General features: G+C 39.2%; 1 protein-coding gene across 1 annotated transcript in view; it reads left to right on the top strand.

Moving 5' to 3' along the window:
- Window positions 1-8,333, top strand: part of Rheb (Ras homolog enriched in brain) — a 74,055-nt gene extending 65,722 nt beyond the window's left edge. The window contains exon 5 of the mRNA XM_080272404.1: window positions 7,994-8,333. Coding sequence (XP_080128530.1) covers window positions 7,994-8,083 — 90 coding nt within the window. The 3' untranslated portion in view covers window positions 8,084-8,333. The remainder of the gene's footprint in view (window positions 1-7,993) is intronic.
- Window positions 8,334-22,178: the final 13,845 nt, after the last annotated feature.

Genomic DNA, 22,178 nt, shown 5'->3' with positions numbered 1-22,178 from the left:
ATAGTACAGTATTATCCAAAAAAGTGAATTATCCAACAGGACGTTGACTGAATTATGACAGATGAATGGGGGATTACTGTGGATGAATGAAGAGTCCCAATATATGTTTATAAGAAGGCTGGTACCCATCTTTCATCTTCACTATCCACTGGTTGACCTTACTTCACAGATGTTTATGAGGTGGTTTGTTAACCCGTTAACTGCTGTATATAGCCTGGGCTGTTCCAAGTGCGACTGCTTAATACAGCCCTGGCTGCGCAGGTGAATTTTGAATATAGTGCCATGGTGACCAGGGCTGACCCATGCAAGCATGTCTGAGCCTTCAAAACCGAAACCAAGACTGAAACCGAAAAAGAAAACAAAAACCATACATTCCAATAAGGAATCAAACACTTAAGTGTTCATCCATGGCTTTACCAAGGTAAATATTGAGTTAATATTTCGTTACTATATACTTTGACATGTGTTCTCTAAGTTCCTAAGACAAAATTTGGCCTTTGGGATGTATTTCATTTTTACCCCGATGTCTGCGCAACACGGACACCTCCAAAAAAACGCCATGCGCAGTTAACGGGTTAACCCCTGGGATATTCAATTTGATTGACTGTACCAGTGTGAAAATCTGTACAGTACATGGAGCCGATTTCTCGACTCTTACAAAAGTAAAAAGTGGTATGCCCAAGGTTTAGAGCTTGAATTTACACACCCTATGCCGCAAACCAGAGCATTTTAGACCAACTGGTTCATGAGCTATAGCCTGTCATAGTTGAAAAAAGTTAGCCTTCTAGGCAGGGCGAGTCCAGTTTTCTGTGTGCTTCCACCCCATTCCTCTCTCATTCCTTCCCTCCCATTACCTTCCTCACCCACTCCCATCACCCCTCCCCTCTCTTCCTCCCCTCCCCCACTACTTCACCTGCTTCAGATTTTTTTTTTTTTTTTTTTTTTTTTTTTACAATAGTATGCAAAATGATTATGTCAGTGTTCCTCACTCACTCCCAACACCCTTCCACCCCAACGCTTCTCTCCTTCCCACCTTATCTGCCCTTGTCCCCTTCCTTCAAAACTGTGTAGCTGTGAAAATAAAAAATTGAGCAAAAGCATGCAAAATCTTTTTCTTGGCGTTACTCACACACTTCAGCACCCACTCCCCCTCATCCCTCTCCCCTCCCTCCCATTCCCTTCCCTCAGAGCTGTCAAATCAAGTAGCTGTAAGAATTTCCAGGGGAAAAAAAGCTAAAACATGCAAAATAATGATAATGGTGTAAGAGAAAGACAAACACAAATACAAAATTTATTATTATAAAAAACAAACATTACTAACATTTACAGGAAACTATCTATCTATCTATCTATTGTCAAATGCCTTAATCCCACATGGGATGGCCATAAACAAATCGCCTCCACGTCACCCTGTCCCTCGCCATTTCACTGCCCTGCTCCCAATTCACACACCCCTCTCTCATATACCTCTCCACTCCATCCCTTCACCTCATCCTTGACTTTCCCCTCCCTCTCGCCCCCTCCAGCTCACTCACATATACTCTCCTTGGTTTCTCCCACTCTCCACCCTCTCCACATGGCCAAACCACCTCAGTGTGTTTCTCCTAACACTTCCCATCACATCCACATCCACACCACAACGCTCCTTCACATCCTCATTTGTCAGTCTGTCTCTCCATGTGACTCCACAGGCTTCTCTCAAGTAACTCATTTCCACTGCTCTCATTCTTGACTTCTGTCCCTCCAACAACATCCAAGCTTCACTTCCATACGTTAGAGTTCGTGTCACAATACCGTCATTTAATAACTTTTTCACTTCCATGCTCACTTCCCTGTTTCTTATCACTGCCTTCAAGGAACCAGCAACATTTCTTCCTTGTTATACCCTTTCAAGCACTTCACCCTCCAAACTTCCATCCTTACTCATCACACTGCCCAAGTACTCAACATACTCACATTTTCCAATTCCTTATCATCCAACCTCACTGTACATTCACTGACTTCACCTATCTTGAAGACCATAACTGTACTCTTCCGTACATTCACCTTTAGATTCCGTTTCTTACACACTCCCAAATTCATCAACCAAGCCTTGCAGCTCCCCTTCGTCTTCACTTAACAACACAGTATCATCTGCATACAACAGTATAGGGAGTTTCCACACAGTGCCCTCTCTCATTAGGGCTTCTCCAACATCCACTGCCCTACCTTGTATCTCTTTTATAACCCCAGCCATATACAGATTGAACAACCATGGAGACATGACACATCCCTGTTTCAATCCAATCTTCAAACAGAAAAACACAAAGTTTATTATCCACTCGCACTGCAGCCTTTGCACCCTCATACATACTCTTCACAGCATTCAACAACTTCCCATCTACTCCATATATCCTTAATACTTTCCACAATCCTTGTCTATCCACCCTGTCATTTTTTTTTTTTTTTTTTTTTTTTTTTTTTTTTTAATGCCTGGTATCCCCGAAGGGCTAAGGCGTTGCCTCTGGGTAGAGGACTTTTGGACTGGAGCATGTAGCATTTTATGACCGGATGCCCTTCCTGATGTCTACCAATGACCCTTGGGTGGATTTGATCCTACGACCCTTCGGTCAGAGCGGAGTGCTCTAACCCACTGAGCCACGGCTGCTGCTTTCTCCAAATCTTTCCCTTCTTTAGAAACTATTCCACTAAAGATCTAAGAATGAATAGCTGATCTGCACAACCTCTTCCCATCCTAAAGCCTCCCTATTCTTCTCCAACTAATTCCTCTGTTATTTCCCTAACTGTCAATAAGTGTCCTACCATATACTTTTCCTATTACTCTAAGAAGACAAATGCCCCTATGATTACCACACACTTCTTTTTCCCCTTTCCCTTAGTAGAAGGGAATAATTATAACTGACTTCCAATCCTCTGGGATTGTACCTTCCTCCTAGGCCAACCTGCTCATCTTCCACATCCATTCTTCTACTATCTCTCCCCCATGCTTCAGCATTTCGCCACACACTCCATCAATGCCTGGGGCTTTCCCCATTTTGACTTTCTTCATTGCTTCCACAACTTCCATCCTACAGATTTCTTCCTGTCTTGACACCTCCCTCCTCTTCCCAGCCATTCCCCAGCCACTTATACTCGCATTGCTTTCATTCTCTATGTTCAACAGTTCATTAAAGTGTTCTTTCCATCTGCTCACTTTTTCTCCCTTCTCAGCTAGTAATCTACCATTTTTATCTTTCACTCCCCTACTAACTTCATTACCACCCAGTCTGACTCTCTTTACCTCTTTCCAGAACATTTTCTTACATTCCCTCCACTTGACGCTCAAATTCGTTCCAAATTCCTCATCCACTCTCTTCTTACTCTCTCTTACTAATCTTTTCACCTCTCTCTTCCTTTCTACATATAACCCTCTCTTCTGTCTCTAAACTTCTTCCACACCCCTGTTTCTCATCCATTCATTATATGCTTTTTTCTTTTGTACCATAGCCTGTCTCACCTCTTCATTCCATCATGCTGTTCCTTGCACCCCCTTTCGTCTTCTCATCACCCAACACACCACCTCACATGCTGCACATAATATTATTTCTTCTGTGAATTCTTGCACACACCTTTCACATCCCCCATCTGCTTCAGTTCATATATACAGGAAACATTACGGTATATACATGCAGATACAGAAAAAAACATGAAAAAAACATACATTCTGTTTCATCCATCAGTGTGTACAGTTACACAAACAATAATCAGGTACTGAATGAAAACACGCGGCATGAAGAGTAACAATGATGTATAATACTCTAGGCAGGGGGGGAGGGGGTTGTAAGTGCATGGTGTACTACAGGGGATGGGGGGTGGGGTGGGGAGAGGCTTGGAGGGGTGGTATGGGGATATAGAGGTGGGAGACAGACACCACAAGACAAAGAGGACAGGCAGAGAGGGAGTACAGGGGTGTGCAGGGTGGGTAGGGGGGATGTAACACTCCCCAGGGAGGTAGGGAGGGGGGAGAGGGGGGGAACCACAGTGACATGATGGAGGATGGTGGAGGAGGGAGCAGGAGGCTGTCAGAGGCAAGGGAGGGGGAGTGGGAACAAAGGTATTGGGATAGAGGAAGGCAGTGTGAGGGTGGTGGGGGTATTACCCCCCACACCATGGGGAGGGGCCCGGATCCTCCCTCCTCCCTACTCAGGACTTAGTTTGCATCAATATACATCACAATCTGGCCGATGCCTAGTGTCTGCAGTTTTTCCTAAATGCCCCTCTGTCGATCACATTCAGTATCTTGTGCAATCTTGAAAAAGGATCAGTCAATCCTGTTAGCACTTTAGGGGTTAAATGGCATAGCTCCCGGGATGGACCTATTATTTTAATGGCTGTACAGCCATTCACTCTTTGTTGTAAATAGCATCTGTAGTCTCATCTCCTTCCCATTGATTTTGTGTTTTTTTCCAGCTTTATTTAACCCCTTAACCGCGGGGCGTCACTTTTGTGACGCTTGGGAGCAAGGGATCATGCCACGGGGCGTCGCTTTTGTGATTCTGTGTTATTTTGAATTCACCTGGGCTTCCAAGTGGGGGCTTGTATCATCTATCAATACTGCCAATGTCCAACACTATTCAGCACTCCTAATCTCATCTGTACTCCCATCCATTGTTGACAATTTAGCCATTTCTCCCCGTTCTTGACTCCCCTCCCTACCCCCCCTCCATTACCTTATCCTCTCGCCTGCCCGGCCGTGCTACGCTAAGTAAATCTGCCCTGGAATTTTTCACTGATTTCATCCATTGAAATAAGCCCTATGCCCTATTCTTATACCAAATAATATATACAAGAAAGAAATGAGGTAAGTGAGAGTGCCATACACCTGGAATTGGCTAATTATCACCTGACAACACCTCACGTGCACTCGTTCGCTAATTTTCGCTGTTTATTTCCCCTTGAAATATGACCTATAATCTATTTTCGTAATAAATATACATATAAGGAGGGAAGGGAGAAGCCTAAGTGATATTTACATTCACCTGGAACTACCTAATTTATAATGTATTGTCTAGATTTCCTGCCAATCATTTCAGTGACATACATAGCTGTTTCAAGAGCTAACGTTGGTAGTACTGAATATCCGTAGGTAGGCCTCCACCCCGGCCCTCCCTTATCAGTTCACTCTCATCTTCCGAAGTGGAAGTACGTCTGTTTCCTCTTGCTGACTTCAGGGACTTTTCACCCCCATGCAAAGGGCCCTGTGACCTTTACCCCCTACTAAACCTCGTGTGGAAAGAGGTAAAGGGCTGACAATTGATAAAAGAGTGACTACGATCTTTCTATTGAGTAAAACAGTGCAAGTGGAATTGTAAATAATGTGTAAATAATGTGTAAACAGCAAGTGAAAGTAATGAATGTAAATATACGTGAACAGTGGAAAATAGTTTTATAAGTTACTTCAAGTGACAGTGCATAACACAGTGTAAATAAAATAGAAATATAAATAGCATAATTAAAATAGAGAACGTAAATAGAAATGTAAATGAGTAGTATTATAAGAATACGAGTATATACCCTAGGAGTAATGAAAGTGAAAGTTTCACTCTAGCATGTCTGAATACTATGAGTTATGAGAGTGAAGATGAAAGTGACATTCACTCTCAATGCTAGTATACAGGACGAGAAAGTGAATGCTACGTATTTTACGGAAAGAAATTGAATCCCTGCAGTGACAATAAACTAATACTACTGAAGGAAACTTATGGATAAAGACTGTAGATATATATAAGTGTTATATAGTAGTAGAAATATAAAGTGTGAGGGGTTTTATGAATAATAAATGACAGAGTACCAAGAGCGAACTAGCGCAAGTGCGACGGTCAGACGCGCTCATAATTTTCATTGCTTTCACAGTGTTTTTTTTTTGGAGTATGGATCCCAGACTACTTGAAAATCATAGAGTAGTGTTTATAGTGTTAATATCAGGCTGTGGAAATCATATTACGGGTTGTCGGTAAGTGTAAAGTGGAGACTTCGTTAACCAACTTCAGAGGTCTCCACAAGTCCTACGGTAACTGACGAAGGCTCAACAAACATTCCAGGAGAAAGCTGAAGATATGTGCCTTAAGCATATTTAATTTTAATATTCTAGGACTAATAAATGATTTTTGGCAAATATTTTTTTGAGAGTCTGTCGGAGCCCGAATAACCCCGCGGCACACGCAAAACATTGGTAAACATGCCCGCGGTGTAGGGGTTAATGGCTTTATGCAATGGGATGATTAGAGTCAAGTCTCGTGATACAGTATGTCATTTCATTATGTGATGAATTTCTACAACGATAATTTAAAAGTTAGACCTTATTACGAACTGATGATAAAATTTTTTTTGCCAAATTCACTAGAATGATAATTGCAACAGCCACCTCCAAGAATCTCATGAGGACTCAGTGATGCATGCAAACCGACAGTCAGCTTTCTGATCCAATATGGCTGCCCAGTGTTTGCATTTGCTGTGATCTTCTGCCTTTCATTCCATTTTGTGCATGAATGGCCATTGAAACACTATTGCTATCTCTCTATCTGTCTGTTGCCAGATACCTCAATCCAGTAAGGGGTGGCCACAAACAAATCACCTCCATGTCATCCTGTCCAATGACATTTCACTGTCCTGCTCCCAGCTCACACCCCTCTCTCTCATATACCTCTCCATTCCATCCTTCAGTCTCATCCTCGGCCTCCCCATCCCTCTCCCCTCCTCCACCTCACTTGCATACACTCTCCTTGTTAGTCTCTCACTCTCCATCCTCTCCACATGGCCAAACCATTGCTAAGACCAAATAATTGTGCAAGTGCGTTACTAATAGTGCAGTGTGCGATATTAAATGAAATTATAACTTCTTTGTGTGAAATACTGAAACTTTTGACTCGGAAATTATGTCTTCCATGTGTACACAGCATCCCAGTCAGTTGAGTGAGCCAAGATGACTGCCCAGTGTTTACATTCACTGTGATTGTCTGCCTTTCAGTCCATTTCGTGCATGAAAGGTCACTGAAGCACCACTGCTATTTCCAGATAACAGCCAAATTGCATAACAAATAGTGCAGTGTGCAATATTAAGTGAAGTGATAAACTTCCCCTCCCTCCCTAAAAACTGAAACTTGAGACTTGGAAATCATGTCTGGCAAGAATGCTACCCCTAGTGAAAAGTGTGATGCTACTGAGGGGTATCAAGGGCAACCCCCCCCCCCTTTTTTTTTATAGGTATTGTAACCCCACTGAACCCACATTGTCAACCTACTTATATGATAATTGATGTGATAGGTTTTCACTTGATGTAACCTTGTCATAAAGTGAGTTGTGAGTGTATTAGGCAGGTAATGCTCAGTGAACTAAAATCAGTCAATCTCTCTCTCTCGCTCTCTCTCTCAGTTTTACATCATTAACAGGAATGCATTAGCAGTTTTATATTGAGCTGTATCTGCACTAACAAATGTACAGTAAATCTCACTATAACGGACTAATTGGGTCCCAAGCCATTCTGTAAAAAGCGAAATTCCGAGAAAAATGACATCTGGACTTCCTTCTGATAACCCAGAGTTTTTCCGATATATCAGACATTAGTCCGAATTGCACCAACCGTTTTAAACTGTTTTCACTACCACTGCATTACTGTACTACATTATACAATCACTACAATAATCAGATCGTGTAATATAAATAATAGTTACTGGACTGTACTGTACGCTGATAAACATGTCTTTTATTTACCTTATTGTGGTGACCATAGCTGAAGTGGTCAGGCAGTCTGGACTGCTTCTGGCTTTATTGCACTTTTTCTGATATAGAGTATAAGAATTTAGTCCAATAGTCCTCAATTCCACTAAAAGCGAATTCCAGTCTATTGAAGTACGTTATGTCAAGGTTTTACTATATATATCTTTATAAGTCATGTTTTGCTGAAAATAGAGATATGTAACTATTGTAATCTCATAGATGTCTTTTCTCTGGGCAGTCTGTGAGTGACATCTTCACACGGGTCATTTTGGAGATTGAGAAGGCTGATGGAAACCTGAGTCCAGAGGGCAAGTGCAGAGTGTCCTGAGGCCGCACCAATTATAGGATGGATATTCTTGGACTTCTTGGACTCATCCATGATTACCATGCCTCATTTTGGACTTACTTGAATATTCTGAACTTCCTGCATTTATGACTGTTTTCTCTTTGATGATCCTAGTGGACTCATTGCTGCTCTCCATCAGTCATAAACATGATCTTTATGAAGTCTAATATGTTGCCTATCCCATCTAGCAATTATGTTCTTAAAATGGCTGGTCTGTTCTTTCCTCTCCTACTCTCTCTCTCTTGCTGATGTTACTTCACTTTCCATCTCCTGTTCCTTACAAAGACTCATATCCTCCTTCTTTCCAGTTTTGTAACTGAATGTGTCTTCTTATTCACCATCTGCTGTCATGTTGCTCCTCAGTCTAATTATTTGTGCACTGGAAAGAGCTAATTAATTCATTCCACCATTATTATTATGACTTATTATTGTTATTATTATTATTATTATTATTATTATTATATTCTACTTTTTCTTCCATTGCTCTTGCTGCCATTTTAATGAAACCTAATGGTTAGTTACTTTTGTGCATTTTTAAGTTGATATTACAACTGTTAAAAAAGTAAATGTTTAGCTGCAACATTTACCAAAATTTCATAGTTATTAGAAGGGATTTAATTTTTGTTTCATTTTTAAAGGCTCCAACATGCTAGCATGCGTCAGCCTTGGTCACTTAATGGCAGCTGTCCATGCTGCTCGATCTCTGGCAGCCTCCCTATTCAGCCCTGTATCCCTGAGGTCACACTCTATGACCTCGTCCCAGGTCTTTTTTGGTCTGCCTCTCGCACCCCTACCCCCAGCAATAACACTTCTCTTTTTCTGCACCCAATAGTTGTCCCCCATCCTCTCCACATGCCCAAACCATCTCAATCTACCTCTCCTCATCACAACACCATACTCCAGCCTCATCCTTCCTCTTAACTCTTTGATCATAAACATGCCTCCCCCTCCCTCAGGCCTCTCATTCAAGGATGCACTGCACATCCACCTAATCGTTGTTATTTCTGTATGTTTGAGCCTGGGAATATCCTCTTCCATTACTGCCCAGGTCTCACTACCATACAATTTTGCACTCCTAACACATGTCACATACAAAGATCCCTTAGCATGGAGCAGATCTGTCCAACTGTCAGGAGAGGCAACAGCTCCTTGAACTTCCAGCCACTCCTTGCTCTAGCCATAGAGCTAGCTGCAGCCCCACCTCCTGCACATAACGTCTCCCAAATAACAAAACTCTTCCACACATTCGAGAGACTTACCAGCAAGCTCGATCCATTCATGCCTGACAGTCTTCACATGCTTTTTCCGACACATTGCACACATGAAATCAGCATTATCTCACAGTCTACCTCTAATCCCACCACATCTCTTATGCACCTACTTATTGCAATCACTGCGCAAGGTGGAATTACTCCCCACGCCCTTATGGCAAACTGCACATAGCCTCTTTCCCCTCTTCTTTGACAATACTGCCACCAACCCTAGATTCCCTCACCTTTGTTTTATTTGCTTTTACTCTCAAGCCCTTGTGCCCCATACCACCTTTCCACTTCTTAAGTCTTTCCTCCACCTCCCTTTCACTTTCTGCTTTCAACACCAAATCATCAGCATACAACATCTCCCATGGGATTCCATTTATAGATGAAAAATTTTCAGTCATATATAAGCTATTCTTCACACTCATGTCATGTAAAAGTGTGTTGGTATATTCTGTCATGATAATTTGCAGGATTGATCCTTAACCACTTCATCCATCCCATAGACATACAGGAGTTATTGATATACTTATGATACTTTCTATGACTTTATTCAACATAAAAGAATTTTCAAACTGGAGAGGCTGGGTACAGCTTTTGCTAATTGCTTCAGTACAGGAGATCTTTTGTCAATTGAATAAAATTCTCTGGTGGTAGCAAGAATATGATGCAAAAATGTGCCTTGAATTCAAGGGGATAATGAAAATATTTGGCTTGTGTGATGTAAAATGTATGCCTTCTATATACAGTACAGTATATTAATGAAATTTTTAACTGATACTGTATTACTTGGCTGAGATCAGATGTGTGTAGGTGTGTAAACAGGAATTTAAGTGAATGGCAGTTCCAGTGTTGGCATATTATTTATTTTATTGCTTTCTTTAGGTGGGCATGTTAATAGATCATTTTGATTATGTGAACATACATCTTTGTCTATTTTTATTTTTTGTGGTATTTATTACTCTGCTATTTTGTTTAAAATTATACATGGTTTCTTCATCAGTTCCTGGTACCATATGTAATGAGTTGCTTTCTTGATAATTAACATAATCATGATAGTTTTTCATTATTGAATTATAGTGATGGTCACTGACCTTTGAATTGTAATGATCTTGTTCCTTACTGAATTTTAAGTGTAATCATGATTTATCTTTATTTCAAATAATGTATTAGGTGTATTATTTTTTAGACTTATCTGTACTAGTGTAAGGTCTAGAAAAGTGCCAATCTGTTCTACTGTGTAAGAAAACATAGCCTACACCTCATCTTGTACACTGGTGCATATAGAAACATATCTGCACTGTAATCTGGACACACACACATAAAAACACCATCCATCCATTCATCATCTAATCCAGTGTTACCCCATGAGTACTGTAGGAGCCCAGGGCTAGGCGAGTTGGTCCTGACATTTAAGATGAGAGTGACCAGCCTCACTCATCCCTGAGTGGCATAACGTGAACTATAAACCCCAACCATTTCTTGGGGATAAACCTGCACAGGCTCGATCTGATTGGAGCATCTTAATTGCCCACTAAGCCACCGGGCTCCATAATTTGATTATATGTTTACCACCCAGCATAGTAACTGGTTTCCTGGTGTACAGGAAACCATTTGGCTTGTCACTCAATGTAGAGTTGCCCATAGACAGAAGGAAGAAGCAAGAAGGAAGGAAAGAGAGACAGAAGAGGAAGAATAGAAAGAAGGAAGAAAGGAAAGGGCAGATACCTGAGAGCAGCACTACATCGAGTGAGTGGATGGTGAGTGCCCCCACCAAACACATGCATGCAAACTCTGTCAGTCTCTTCAGTCTAATGACATACTCCTTTATTTTATTCTTGCAACCTACAGACGACATTTTCAGTTTAGGGGTGATATTGAATTGTAAAGGGATTGATGAGGACTGTATGCAACCCCTCCAGCTCAGAAAGTCTCTCCTAAGGTGAATGAAATCATGAATAGGTACAAAGACAAACAAAATGGATGTCATGGTAGTGAAAGGGTTAAGCATTCTCAGTATTTTAACAGAAGAGGCAGCATCCCTCCCTTCTCCACCTGGATCAGTCACAATCAGTCACAGTCTCAGGGCTGCATTCTTGATGGTATAAGAGGGTTTGTAGCATTGTTTTCCTAGTGATAAATTTTGCATATTTCCCATTAACATTCTCTTGTATGCTGTTTGTGTTGTTTTAATGTCAACATAGCATGGATCAGTAATGTACATGTGGATATTGGAGTATAATATTCTGAATAAATTGCCAAAGAAGAGGTGTCAAGAGGATATTGAGGTGTAATATGTAGAATAAATTTCTAATGAAGATGTGCACAAAATCTCCAAGTCACTTTAAATACAACCCACAATTACAGGGCCATTTTCCCCTCAGGTGATAGACTTTCTGGTATCTTTTCCTTAGTATTTTATTTTGTTCCGGCATTTTTTTTTGTTCTGTCAGCAGAGTGTAAATAACATAAGAGTAGATATTAGTGTGCCATAGGGAGAATAAACCAGCTAGGAGGAGGTGCTGGGAAGCATCTCTAGCCCCATCAGTCTGATGATGTATTTTAAATTTAATCCTTGCTATTTCCAGGCATTTTTATTCAGTTGAGACTTTTTGTGCTGAAGAGGTTAGATTTCATTTATCCCTTCGCAACAAGATGTCTCCTCAAAGCTGGATAGCATCATGTAGAGGTAGCAAGACTAAATTGAGTAAAACATGTCACCAGTCTGAAAGAATTAACCGATGAGAATATGGATCAGGGGTGGGATTCTCAGATATATTAAACATCAATTCCCTGTCATAACTTGGATATTTTTTTTTTTTCCCCAAGAAGAACTAGAGACATGGGAAGATTCTGCATTTTGCTTTTATTGATCTTGATCTTCCTACAGAAAACAAGTATAAGATCATTTCTCTCTCGTAACTAAGACTTGTTTTTCTGTATGAAAAACTGGAGACATGGGCACTATCAGCATCTTGTCCTCCCTGCAGAACAAGTCATGGTTACAACAGAGAATCAGTAATAAATATGTTTTAAAAATCCCACACCAGAGTCACAAACAGCAGAGGAAGTGAAATAGATTTGGTAGGTGGAGTAGGTATGTGGTGGTAGTGGTGGTGGTGGTGATCTGCCCCATGTGTAAACCCATGAAGGTAGACTCATGGTTTACAGTTCCTTAGTTCATTCATGAATGTTTATGACTGAAGTGCATGCTAGCATGATCAGTGGTCTTTAAACATAAACTTACATCTAACATTTACAGCTAGTTCTAACTATCCTTCTCTGTCATCCAGTCACTATTTTTTATTTATTTATTTTTTTTTCTTTTTTCATCAGGAGCATAGGGCATAATGGGGCTAGACTACTCATTTCTCAACATTCAAGGCAAGAGTGACTAGCCTTACTTTACCCCTGATTGACATTTAGTGAGCAGTAAGCCCTAACCATCCTTTAGATTTGCTTATACAGGCCCCATGTGGTTTGAGTAACCCACTAAACCACTGGGCATCTTTGGTTATATGGTTACCACCTGACATTTAAAGTGGTTTCTTGAGTTACAGGAAACCATTTTTCTTGTCATTCAGTGTAGAGTCACTTGAAGGCAGCACACCAGTGAGTGTGTGGATGGTGAGTGCTATAGCTGAATAAAACTGGCTGAAGAATTCAAGAATATGAAAAAAATGTCCTCAGTTTGAAAAGGTTATTACATGGTCACAACAGCAACAATAACAAATGGTTATATTCGTCTAGCTTGGTTGATAGTTTTGCTACGAGGAGAGGTTTAATCCTCACGAAGTTATTGGAAGCATTTCAGTAATGTAATGCCACTGGGAGTAGTAGCCTGGATCCTTAAATGAAATGTACTGCCAATGCCTACACTTAAAAATGAGCAGTATGAGATTACCTGATCCCATCCAGTTCTTTTGCTTTTGATAAAAGATTGATAAAAGTTAGCAACCTAATTAATCTGAAAGAACCCTAAGATCATAGTTTTAAGACAGGGAACTGCCAGTGACTGAAGTGGTACAGTATTGACCCTCAGTGCTTCTGTTTAGGGATGAGTAGAAAACTGTAAACTGAGTCTACTGATGTATTTTTAAGTGTATTCCTGTTAAGACCAGATGATTCGGGCTCAACTCAGGAAGGATATCTTGTAGTAAAGAAGTTAACAGCTGTATCTAGCCTTTCCACTTTGAATGGGCTTATCATCTGGTAATAGCAGGAATATGATAAAAAATACACAACTGGATTGGAGGGGATAAATTTTAGCATACACTTGTGGTCAGTAATTCATTTACAGTGTCTTGAAACACTGCCAGAACCTGAAGAGATCTTTGCTGAACTACTGTAACCAGTAACATTTATGATAGTTGGAATGTTTATAGTTTAGCCTCATCAAGAATTTGAAATGCCAGGTGTAGATGATGATGATGATGAAAAGGATTGTTGACCACAGTAGTACATCCTCATCCACATTACCTTCCCCCCCCCCCACACACACACACATGTTGTAAGATACTAGAAAAGCTGATAAGATAAGTCTGGGTTAACCATCTAGAAGAATACAATATGACAACAGAAGGGCAGTTCGGTTTTAGAAAAGGAAAATCATGTGGTACTAATCAATTAAGCTACTATGACAGTGTTACAGAAACATTACAGAAAAGAGAAGGATGGGTGGAGAGTATCTATTTAGATTTCAATAAAGCATTTGATGAAGTACCACACCAGACTTTTGTGGAAACTTTACCATCAAGGAGGAATCTAAGGTAACCTGTGCTGTTGAATGCAGGATTTTCTCAGAAAAAGAGTAATGAGAACAATACTAAGGGGAAACTACTCATCATGTAGAGAAGTGACTAGTGGAGTTCCACAGGGCTCAGTGCTGGCATCAAATATGTTTTTAGTGTATATAAATGACACAAACAGTAACACTGGAAATGGAAGCTATCTGTTATGTTTGCTGATGATGCAAAAATACAAAGGAGAATTGCTGGAAGAGATTCTTGCAGAGAGCTACAAGAAGAATTAAATAAATTTCATGAGCGGAGCAATAAATGGCAAATGGAATTCAATGTGGACAAGTGTCATGTACAGCAAAAGTCCTCCAATCCGACCACCAATAATCTGAATATCCCAATACTCCGAATTTTTCAGCGTGAAATTTTTCGAAATTTTCTGGGCTTTGACGATTTATCTGGCTTGGGCTTGCCCTTGGACTTACCTGCCTGCCACTATTCATCTACATTTCTGTGCATTTTCAGTGAATAAAACAATAATGCATATCACTGTAAGTGTTTATTTAATGATCATGTACATATTTCTAATGTTTTTAAAGGTCCCTCAAAAAAAAAAAAAAAAAAAAAAAAAAAAAAAAAAAAAGTCTGAAAGACCCTCAATTCCCTGCGATTTGGATTACAGGACTTTTACTGTAATTAAGTTGGTAAAAGTCATAAATGACCAGACAGGGATTGTAAGTTACGAAGTTCAACCCTACACATATCAGAAAACGTGGAAGATCTAAGAGTGATCATCAGTAACAGACTATCTCTGACTGCCTACATCAGTGAGAAGGTACAGAACATGTATACACTGCATGCTAATATGGGAACAGTATTCATATATATAAATGAAGACATGCTGAGAAAGATAATAACATCATTCATCAGATCAACCCTGGACTATGCATCAATAGTCTGAACTCCTCAGCTCAAAAAACACATACATGAGACTGAAAAAGTACAAAGGGCTGCTACAAGATTGGTACCAAGCTTAAGGGATCTAAGCTACGAAGAAAGACTAGAAAAATTGAATCTACCAATACTACAGGAGAGAAGGAAAAGAGGAGACATGATTATGCTATATAAATGGATCTCAGGGAAAGAGAAGATAGACATAAATGAATATATAACGTAAGGGGAAGCATCATCAAAAGGACACTGCCAAAAAAAACTACATGAAATGGGAGGTGATAGAGATGAAAGGAATTTCAGTTTCCCAAATAGGGCAGTTGATCAGTGGAGTGCACTACCGAATGAAATCGTGTGTGTCAAAACAAGTCATAAATTTAAGGATATGTATTATAAAAATGGTTTAATACATGGGACAGTACGAGCTTGACTCATTCCTGTAAAGATACAATTAGGTATGACATACACACACACACACACACACACACACACACACACACACACACACACACTAGAAATGTAGTGAAAAAGATATAAAAGTGGAAGTGCAGGAAGTGTATAAATTACTGGAATCTTAAGATGTAAGGAAAGCCCCAGGACTGGATGGAATCTCTAATTGGATACTGAAGGAATGAAGAGAACAACTGATGGATAAGATTCACGGTTTAATTGTGTGTTCTCTGGAAGAAGGGAAAGTGCCTTGGGAATGGAAGAGGGCCAGTGTGGTACCAATTTATAAGGGAAAAAAGGAAGAACCCCAGACTTATAGACCAGTGTCCCTGACCCGCATAATCACAAAATTGTGTGAGAGAATTCTGAAAGACAGATGGATAAAATATCTGGAGGAGATGAACATTTTGAATAAACGTCATTATGGATTCAGAAGCGGAAGATTGTGTGTTTCCAACTTGTTGAGCTTTTACTTAAGAGCGACTGACTTGCTACAGGAGAGAGACAGCTGGGTGGATTATGTGTACAGTATTTAGATTTGGAGAAAGCCTTTGACAAGGAACCCCACAAGCGACTAATGTGGAAATTGGAGCACATAGGAGGACTGAAGGGAAACCTACTAGAGTGGATAAGAGACTTCTTGAGAGACAGACAAATGAAGACAGTAATAAAGGACAAGATGTCTGGATGGAGGGAAGTAACAAGTGGAGTCCCACAGGGCTCGGTGTTAGTGCCAGTAATGTTCCTGATTTACATAAACGTTATGGTAGATAGAATGAACAGTTATGCATGTCTGTTTGCTGATGATGCAAAGATCTTGAGGAGAGTAGAAGTTGAGGAAGACTGTAAAATCCTGCAGAAGGACCTGGATAGGATTCATGATTGGAGCCGGATGTGGGAAATGAAATTCAGTGCAAAAAAAATGTAAAATACTGGAAATGGGTAAAAGTACCAAGAGGCCATTACTGAATTATATGGTGGGTAATGAACTGGTCACAAAAGTGTGAGAAGAGAAAGATTTGGGAGTGCTGGTCCAGGATAGTTTGTCACCTGAAAAACACATTAACAAGATAGTTAGAATGATGTACAATCTCTTGACTAACATAAGAGTGGCATTCCATTACATGGATGAGATGATAAAAAAATTGATAGTGGCCATGATCCGCCCCAGGTTGGAGTATGCGGCAGTAGTGTGGTCCCCACACAAAAAGAAAGATATAAACAAGATTGAGAGATACAAAGAACAGCAACCAAGATGGTCTCTACCCTTGCAGATCTGTCATACGGAGAGAGGCTGGAAAAGCTGGATCTGCCTTCCTTAGAAGAAAGGAGAGAGAGGGGCAACATGATTGCAGTGTTCAGGGCCATAATGGGAGTGTAGGTAAAACTGATAGAAAAGATCTGTTTGTATGTGATAGGAAAGTAACAAGAGGACATGGAATGAAACTGAAAAAGCCAAGTTGCTTGAAGGATATCAAGAACTATAGTTTTCCATATAGATGCATAGACCTGTGGAATAGCCTGGACAAAGAGATCATCCAGTTTAAAAACTTGAATGAGTTCAAAGCAAAATTTGACTTACTGAGAAACAGAGCGTAGCTCATTTCTTGCATATCACAACTAGGTAAATACACACACACACACACACACACACACACACACACACACACACACACACACACACACACACACACACACACACACACACACACACACACACACACTTGCCTTCATAAAAACTCTCATATTTTCTCAGAAACCCCTTTAACCTAAGTAAGCCTTTCTCATTATTTTAGGTAACCTCAGGCTGCTGCATTTTATTCACTTTAAGACCCTCTTTCCTAGTGATGGGGTTATTGCAAGCTATATCTGATCCTTCTTATATGAAAATTTGCACCTAAGCTGAATAAAATCATGTGGAGATGGCAACAGTAAAATTAACAAGATTACCCATCATGTGTGAGTCAGGTAGACTGTAATAATACTGTTAGGTGAAAACTTGACCATTATATATTTATCCTGGATGACTCCCAGTGCTGGTTGAGTGACATGTGAATTCAAGTTGTGACTCCATTAATAACTTTTCATTCTACAATCAGTACTTTCTGAGATTTGAGTTTTCGACACAGACATACAAACATACATTTCATACAAAAATAATGACCATCGACTTCGTCTACCTGGACATTTTCCTCAGTACAATGGCTCCGAACCTGTTTCCCCCCAGATGATTTTATTAAGTTTAGGGGAGATGGCTCTTAATGAAGGATCTGAGCCAGTCTGTTTACTGATAGCTATGGGGGGCCCATCTAGGTTAAAAATAATCATCTGAGTATTGCCTATATAAAGTACAGTAAAAGGTATCCTTATAGTGAAGGGGTTAAGACAGGGTCTTTGGAGATTTTGTAACCTCATCGTGAGTGATTTATTTTGCACATTAGTCCTCGGTATCCTTTTGTATGTTGTTGATGCCCACTTTGTTGATATTAAAACAACTTGAATAACCCAGAGGTTATGTATAGGTGTAATATGCAAACTATGTAGATTAAGGAATAGGTGTTACAGTGCTCCTTATGCCACTCACAATACTCATCCTACCCACCCTCTGCATTAGTGGTCAATGGGTTAGGATGATGACAGATACTCCCCCCATCTTCCCTTCCTCATTGTGCCTGTGTTACTTATGTATAAACTTATTTCACCATATTACTTATTTTGCCCAAGCAATAGACAAAGCTTCTCTCCCTGTATTTCTTAACCCCTTTCCCCTTCACTACTCTAGTGTCCCCCTTCCCCTCCTTTTTTTTTTTTTTCCTTTTTTTTTTTATGGTGATAATCTCCAGGTGATTTTGTTCAACTTAGGAAAGGCCTCTCTTATTCATTAATGAAGGCAGTAATTAACCCTTTCAGCCCGAAAAGTCTCCCCTAAGCTAAATAAAATCATTGTAGATAATAAGAATAAAATGATAATGCATCATTGGAATCAAGGGGTTAGTGCTTTCATCACTGTGGATGCATGTGAACATTTCATTCAGGCTAAATCAATATTTATTGAGATGAAAAAGGTTCAAAGGTTGACAGTTTTTATCTCTTTAATTATTGAAACAAATTTCCCTCAGTGGATCAAAATAAAATAATTTTGTGGCAGTCAGAGTAAAATAATGTAATACATCCTTAGAAGGTAAAATAAGTTAATTATTGTCTGCTTTTGTCTGTAATGTCTTGTCTCTCCTCTTTTTCAAATTTTCATGTTACTTATTTTTTTCCACAGGAGGCAAACCTTTCCATGCCTTTCTTCACCCCCCCCAACTCCTTTTCTCTTATTTTCTCTTCTGATATACTTTTCTTCTTTTTCCTCATTGCCATTCACCTGTCCACCCTCTCTCTCTGCGTTCTACCCCATTATCTTATTTTTCCTTTTCTTTTTTCCCCCAGACATGTAGAAAACTAAAATCTTGCTAGTTTTAAGTCTGTAATTTAAGCAAACATGGTTTTCTTAAACTAATTGTAAGTGACTAGAAAGAAAGAGACAGAGAGAGAGTAAGTATGGGAAATGAATATTTGGTAATTTAGTTCAACAGTTTTACTCAGATATTGCAATAAAGTTTGTATAAAAAATGGGTTGTATGTGTGTAATTAGTTCCTCAGAAGGTATAGTGAATTCTTTAATCCTGCAGTGAGAGAGCTTCCGTGAGTTGAGTAACAGTATCTGGCAGTTGCAAGAATCTCCTCAACGTGTGTGTGTGTGTGTGTGTGTCTGTGTGTGTGTATGTGTGTGTGTGTGTGTGTGTGTATGTGTGTGTGTCTGTTCTTACCTAATTGTTCTTACCTAATTGTATCTGTACAGGAATGAGTCAAGCTCGTACTGTCCCGTGTCTTAAACCATATTTATCGTATATATCCTTAAATTTGTGAATTGTTTTGGCACACACTATTTCATTCGGTAGTGCATTCCATTGGTCAATTGCTCTGTTTGGGAAACTGAATTTCCTTATGTCTTTATCACCTCTCTTCTTATGCAGTTTTTTGCAGTGTCCTCTTGCTGATGCTTCTCCATGTGTTAAGTAATCATTTATGTCTATTTTCTCCTTCCCTGATATGCACTTATATAGCATTATCATGTCACCTCTTTTCATTCGCTCCTGTAGTGTTGGTAGATTCAGTTTATTTAGTCTTTCTTCGTAGCTTAGGTCCCTTAAGCTTGGTATCCATCTTGTAGCGGCCCTTTGAACTTTTTCAATCTTGTCTATGTGCTTTTTGAGATGAGGACTCCAGACTACTGATGCATATTCCAGGGTTGGTCTAATGAATGATGTTATTATCCTTCTTAGCATGTCTTCATTTATGTATGTGAATGCTATTCTCATATTTGCAAGCAGTGTATACATGTTCTGTACCTTCTCGCTGATATGGTCAGCCGGAGATAGTCTGCTATTGATAATCACACCTAGGTCTTTCTCTCTTTCTGATGTGTATAGGGTTTTATTTCCTAACTTATAACCCCAATCAGGTCTTTTTCCACTTTTACCAAAGTTGATTACATGACACTTGTCCACATTGAATTCCATTTGCCATGTACTACTCCATTCATGAAGTTTATTTAATTCTTCTTGTAGCTCTTTACAAGAGTCTGTGTTAGTAATTCTCCTTTGTATTTTTGCATCATCTGCAAACATATTCAGATAGCTCTCATTTCCAGTGTTACTGTTTATATCATTTATATACACTAAAAACATGATTGGTGCCAGCACTGAACCCTGTGGTACTCCACTTGTCACTTCTTTCCATGATGAGTAGTTTCCTCTTAGTACTGTTCTCATTTCTCTTTTTATGAGAAAGTCTTGCATCCAACAAAATAGTTTGCCTCGAATTCCTCCTTGATGGTACAGTTTCCATAAAAGTCTTTGGTGTGGTACTGTGTCAAAAGCTTTCTTGAAATCTAAATAGATACTGTCCACCCATCCTTCCCTTTCCTGTATTGTGTTTGTTACTCTGTCATAGTAGCTCAGCAGATTAGTAACACATGATTTTCCTTTTCTGAAACCAAACTGTCTTTCTGTTATCATACTGTGTTCTTCTAGATGGTTTACCCAAGCTTTTCTTATAAGCTTTTCTAATACCTTGCTTACAACACTGGTCAGTGATACTGGTCGGTAGTTGAGTGGATTTTGTCTATTTCCTTTCTTGAATAAGGGGACAATATTTGCTTTTTTCCAAATATCAGGTAGTTTACCTTGACTCAAGGATTTTTTGAAAATTAAAAATAATGATTTACTTAACTCCTTTGCACATTCTCGTAGTACCCAACATGAAATTTCATCAGGACCACTTGCTTTTCCTCTGTCTAATCTACTTAACTCCTCCTGTATTACTTTTTCTGCTATTTGTATATCTGGTAGTATGTGTGGACATGCATGTTCCACATAGTCCCTCTCAAAATTTTTTTCTTCTGCAAAAACTAATTGGAAATTCTTATTTAGTGCTTCACAAATATCCTTCTCTTGTGTATAAGTGATTCCCTCATCCGTAATTGATTGTATTATATCTTTTACTTTGGTTTTGCTTCTGATATAGCTGTAAAACAGCTTTGGTTGATCACTACTTTTATTTATTATATCCTCCTCAAACTGTTTTTGGGCTTCCCTCCTTATCCTTGTATAATCGTTTCTTGCCTGTTTGTAATTATTATACGCCCTTTCGCTATTATGTCTTCTGTATCTATTCCACAACAAATCTCTTCTTTCTTTTGATTTTTTACATAATGTATTGAACCATTTCTGTATTTTCTTATCTGCTTCTTTGTGCTGTGGGATGTACTTCTGGACTCCTATTTCATAAAATTCACAGAATTTTTTATATACAGCATTTAAATCTTGTCCTCTAAGCTCATTTTCCCAATCAACTTCTAAGAAATACTTCTTTAGGTCTTGATAATTTCCCTTTTTATAGTTTAGGCTCTTTTTGTAACTGTCATTGCTGTTTACTATGTCATATGCTATCCTGAAGTTATAATTTAGTACTGCATGATCGCTTTTGCCGAGTGGAGGGTGATATATTAAACTGTTAATATCATTTTCTTGCCTAGTAAATATTAGATCTAGCACTGAAGGTACATCAAGTCCTCTTTTTCTGGTGGTTTCCCTCACATGTTGCGTTAGGAAGAACTCTTGTACGAGATCCAGGAGCTTTTGGTCCCAACAGCTTTCTTGGCTAATTATATCTAGAGTATTCCAATTTATATTTGTATTGAAATCCCCAGTTAGTATAATTCTTTCTGATTTCTCTTCCATTTTATGTAGTAATGATCTTAAACTCTGAATTGTACTCTCTGGCAGGTCCTCATATTCATCTCTTTCCCATGTGTTTGATCTGGGTGGCTTGTACAAATTGGCTACAATTACTTTACCTTCAGATGTGTTGATCTCTACTGGAATCATTTCTACTTGTGATGGTATATCTAGTTTTATTTCATTGTCTTTTAGATTTTTCTTAGTTAATATTATAATTCCACCTCCTTTTTTTAAATTTCTGTCTCTTCTCCATATATTGTATTCCTCTAAGTTTAGTATGTCATTGGATATCCTTGGTGTTAATTTTGTTTCAGTTAGACATATTATTTGTGGTTCATTTTCTCTGACATAATCATTCATCTCTAGTAATTTAGATACCATTCCATCCACA

Source organism: Coenobita brevimanus, chromosome 50 (assembly GCF_032717465.1).
Source record: "Coenobita brevimanus isolate Jiangsu-jjx chromosome 50, ASM3271746v2, whole genome shotgun sequence".
Classification (NCBI taxonomy): domain Eukaryota; kingdom Metazoa; phylum Arthropoda; class Malacostraca; order Decapoda; family Coenobitidae; genus Coenobita; species Coenobita brevimanus.
This window is presented reverse-complemented; position numbering and strand designations above follow the sequence as displayed.